The 4,613-nt window shown below is 46.1% G+C and overlaps 1 protein-coding gene across 1 annotated transcript in view; it reads right to left on the bottom strand.

The window, feature by feature from the left end:
• Nucleotides 1–847, bottom strand: part of LOC101864628 (retinal-binding protein) — a gene marked incomplete at both ends in the record, with an annotated part of 11,249 nt that extends 10,402 nt beyond the window's left edge. The window contains 1 exon segment of the mRNA XM_013083747.2: nucleotides 659–847. Within this exon segment, the coding sequence (XP_012939201.2) occupies nucleotides 659–847 (189 nt within the window).
• Between the last annotated feature and the right edge of the window lie 3,766 nt (nucleotides 848–4,613).

The raw sequence follows: 4,613 nt of genomic DNA, 5'->3' as shown, positions 1-4,613 counted from the left end.
AGGAGGAGGAGGAGGAGGAGGAGGAGGAGCAGGAAGAGGAGGAGGAGAACAAGAACAGGAAAAAAAGAAGGAGGAGGCTGTGTAGAAGGAGCAGGAGGAGGTGGAAGGTGGTAGAGGAAGAAGAGAAAGAGGAAAAAGAGTTGTAAAAGAAAAAGGAAGGAAGGTGAGGAGATTGAAGGAGAAGGGAAGGGTAAGGAGGAGGATTAAAATAGGAAGAGGATCATCATGGCCATCACCACCATCATCATCATTATCATCATCATCATTATCAGCAGCAGCAGCAGCATCAACATCAACAATGACAACAACAAAAGCAGCAGCACAATACTCGTTGTTCGCCCTATTCAATGTACAATCATAATAGATGTCTGGGAAATAATGTAAATAACCGGAATCGAAATATTCAGATGAAAAAGGCAAAGTATTAATTCGTCTCTTTGGTTTCCCCGACAGCAACAAAGAACAACTAACAAGCATCATCATTATCGTCATTATCACCATAAAAGGCAGCAGCACAGCAGCAACAACAGCAACAACAATATCAGCAGCAACAACACAAGCAGCAACAACAGCAGCAGCAGCAGCTGCAGAAACAGCAACAACAGTAACATCAACAACAGCAGCAGCAGCAGCAGCAGTAGCAGACGTTTTAGCTCACCTTTTTCGACATGACCGCCCAGTCCCGCACGTGAGCCTCGCACTGCTTCAGTTTAACCCTTTCCATATCAGCCTTGCGGGCTGAGTACATTAACCCTTTCATGTCCAGATGGCCGTAGAGCTCCACTCGCACAGGGGACCCGTCTTTGTCATAACCACACGTGCCGCCAGTCAGATACTTTTTCAACACCTGTAACATAAACACCTGGCAATAAACATCTCTTGTTCCCTCAAATAAAAATATAAGTAAAAAATAAAAGACCTTGGCTTCTGATCTGTAACATAGAAAGGTACAGAAGGTCATTCCGACCATCATCCACCGAACTTATTCCGTCTTAACCATCTTGTTATAAGTATCATAACCTAAGAGCATGCATCAGAATTCCATTGATTTACAATCAGAACACTGAGTATGTATCTAGATCTAGCTTAACAATATTATTGTTTTTATTGCTGTTCATTTATATTATTATGCGCGTGACTGTAAACCTGTTTGTAAGTGCAAGCATACTGCGTGTGTGTGCATGTGTGTGTGTGCGTGTTTGTGTGTGTTTGTGTGTGTGTGTGTGTGTGTGTGTGTGTGTGTCTGTCTGTCTGTCTGTCTGTCTGTCTGTCTGTCTGTATGTGCATGCGTGCGTGCGTGTGTGCGTGTGTGCGTGTGTGTGTGCGTGGTGAAACACCAAAGCAATGTGCCAGGATCTGGACAATAAAGATGCAACTTATCGTATTTGATCTTATCTTACCTTATCTTGTCTGTACAAAGATAATGCGAGTGATATATGCTACCCTGGAATTACAAAGTTCTGTAAGTTTTCCCTATCCTGGATTAGAATAGATGTAGGTATAGATCCAGTTTCGTGTTCCTCCTCGCTGGGCCCAGCTCGTCTGAATTATGTCTTCCCTCTAGCCTACTGACACGGGAAATCTTCTCGAGAGTTGTCACCGGCGGAATATAAACAACTGCCACATTGAAATTTGGAAGGCCAAACCGTGGCCTACAGTACCCCCCTCCCAGTGCCGCGCCAACCGGCTCGGTGGTCGGGGAATTCGACCTGAGCGTGTGGCTGAAGGTGTGTTGTCTATTGTCTTGACATGTGCCGCTTTAAGGCGATCAATTGAAACCTTGTCATGCTTGCCATTAATGTCTTGAACGATATATTTGACGTATGTTTTGATAATTTTATGCGGTCCATCATATGGTCTTTGCAGTGGTCTGCGCACTGAATCATGTCTGACGTACACAAAGCCTGTAGCTTCCAGATTTTTAGGAATGTATTCGGCCCTTGTACCATGATAGTCTGTCGGGGTTGATTGAGCTCTGCGCATTGTTTCTTGCAGATTCCTCAGAATCGCAGATTCTGGCTGAACAGATCGAATGTCTTCTGTAATGAAAAATTCTCCTGAAAGCCTCAGTGTGGTTCCGTAAACCAGTTCGGCTGGTGAGCAGTCAGGTTCAAGGCGCCAGGCTGATCTGATGCCAAGTAGTGTGATGGGTAAAGAGTCATACCAGTTGTTACCTGTCAATCTGGCTTTCAATGATGCTTTCAGCTGTCGATGAAAACATTCAACTAAGCCTTAGGCCTTTAGGCCTTTGGGTGGTATGAGGTTGTGGTTTGACGGGATATTCCCAATAATTGGTTGAAATTCTCCCATAAAGCTGAAGTAAATTGTGGTCCGCGATCGGAGGTAATGTCTTCGGGAACTCCAAACCGTGCCCCTCAGTGATGTAAAAGAGTGGAGAAGCGTGTTGTGGCTTGTGCATCTGGAAGGGGAATAGCTTCCGGCCATCTAGTGCAGCGGTCGATCACTGTAAAGATGTATGTCACACCTAGGCTTACTGGTAATGGCCCTACCAGGTCCACATGAATACTTCTAAACCTTGCAGAAAGTATGTCTCTTGGCACTAGTGGAGCCTGAGTGTGGCGATGAATTTGGAGGCTTGACAAGAATGACATTCCTTGCACCACTGGCTGATTTGGCGCTTCATACCATGCCAGACAAATCGCTGGGTTATGGCCTTTTGTGCTGGTTTCACTCCAGCATGTGACGAGTTGTGGATATTGTCGAAAACGTGACGAGTTCTTGACGACGGAGCTACTGGTCTCGCTGTCCGTGTAGACACATCGCACAAAATGTGTTCTCCCTTGTGGTAAATGTAGCTGAACTCCAGGCCTGTGTTGTCTTGCAAGTAGGAATCCATTTCTTCTGATTCAGTCTGTGCCTTCGCTAACTGACGGTAGTTGTCTATAGCTGCTTGCTCTGGCCGAGTTGCGGACACCTGATTGACTCGGCATCTGTTACCACATTGAACTTTCCTTTGATGTGGCAGATGTTGGTTGTAAACTCAACAGTGTAAGACAACTGACACGCCTGCCGAGGTGATCGGTCTGTGTGAGATCCGATGGCTGATGTGAGTGGTTTGTGGTCAGTGTACAGAGTGAACGTCCGACCTTCTAGAAAATGCCTGAAATGCTTGATGGTACTGAAAGCGGCCAAGAGTTCTCTGTCAAAGGCACTGTATTTTTTTTTGTTTCTGAAAGTTTTCTTGAGAAGAATGCAAGTGGTACCCAGAGTCTCCCTTTGCGCTGCTCAAGTTGTGCTCAGACCGCATTGTTGGATGCATCCACTGTTACACTGGTTGGTGCTCCTGGATTTGGGTGGTGTAACAAAACTGCTGCTCCCAAAATTTCTTTGCACTTAATAAATGCTTCTTGGCAGACGTCGTCCCAGACGTTTTTCTGTCCTTTTCCATTTGATTGCTTGTGCAATGGGACCAGGACAGCAGCTATGTTGGGCAGAAAACGGTGGTAGTAGTTTATCATTCCAAGGAAGCGTTGCAGAGCACTTCGAACTCTTGGCGCAGGTGCGTTCAGTAGGTCTTTGATCCAGTCGGGAAGCGGTCGAACTCCTTGGGATGCGACTCTGTGCAAATTGTTCATCACTGGATTTGCTTACAACCAGGATATCGTCTATGTAGACAAAAGCAAAGGGGGTATCTTGGAGCACGTCGTCCATGAGGCGTTGAAATGACTGTGCTGCATTTTTAAGGCCAAAAGGCATTCGAACGAATTCCCAGAGTCCAAGAGGAGTTACTATGGCGGTTTGGGGAATTGAGTCCTCGGCCATGGGTATTTGATGATAGCCTCTGATGAGATCAACTTTGGAGAAAATTGTGCAGCCCGTGAGGTTGTTGTTGAAGTCATGAATATGGGTCAGAGGATATCGGTCATTTTGAGTACTGTTCAGGGAGCGATAGTCTCCGCAAGGTCTCCATGAGCCTTCAGTTTTATGTACCATGTGGAGAGGTGACGACCAAGCTGATTTTGACTGACGTATGACACCCATCTGTTCCATTTTCCGGGACTCCTCTTTCGCTGCCTGGAGTTTTTGTGCGCCCAACCGCCGTGCACGTGCATGTACTGGAGGGCCCTCAGTTACGATGTAATGTTCTACCCCGTATTTGTTGATAGTTGAATCAAAACGTGGAGTGAGAAGGTCAGGATATTCTTTCAGTAGGAGCTGAGTGAAGTTATTGTGGGGAGTTATTGATAGACCTGCCACTACTAAAGGTTCTGGGGTGCTTTGCAGTGTCAGTGGTAGACTCTCAGAAGTTAGCAGTCCACGACCTTTCAAATCTATCACCAAACCATGTTTGAAGAAGAAATCGGAACCAAGGATGGGTCTAGTTACGTCCGCCCGAAAAAAAATGTGAGAAAACTTTGTTTTAAGACCGATGTCTAGAAACATTTTTTTCTTACCCCATGTGGCTATGTTGGTGCTATTTTCTGCTGACTAAGGTTCCGTCGCATTGCCTTGTCTGTCTGTGCGAGAGACTGAGTAAACTGAGACCTCAGCACCTGTGTCGACTAACCCCAGTGATTGTGTCCATGACTGAAAGCGTGCTTTGGTTGGAACGGATGGAGCCGGTGGCTGACACGCCTAGACACCGACTGGGT

Source organism: Aplysia californica, unplaced genomic scaffold (assembly GCF_000002075.1).
Source record: "Aplysia californica isolate F4 #8 unplaced genomic scaffold, AplCal3.0 scaffold00252, whole genome shotgun sequence".
Classification (NCBI taxonomy): domain Eukaryota; kingdom Metazoa; phylum Mollusca; class Gastropoda; order Aplysiida; family Aplysiidae; genus Aplysia; species Aplysia californica.
This window is presented reverse-complemented; position numbering and strand designations above follow the sequence as displayed.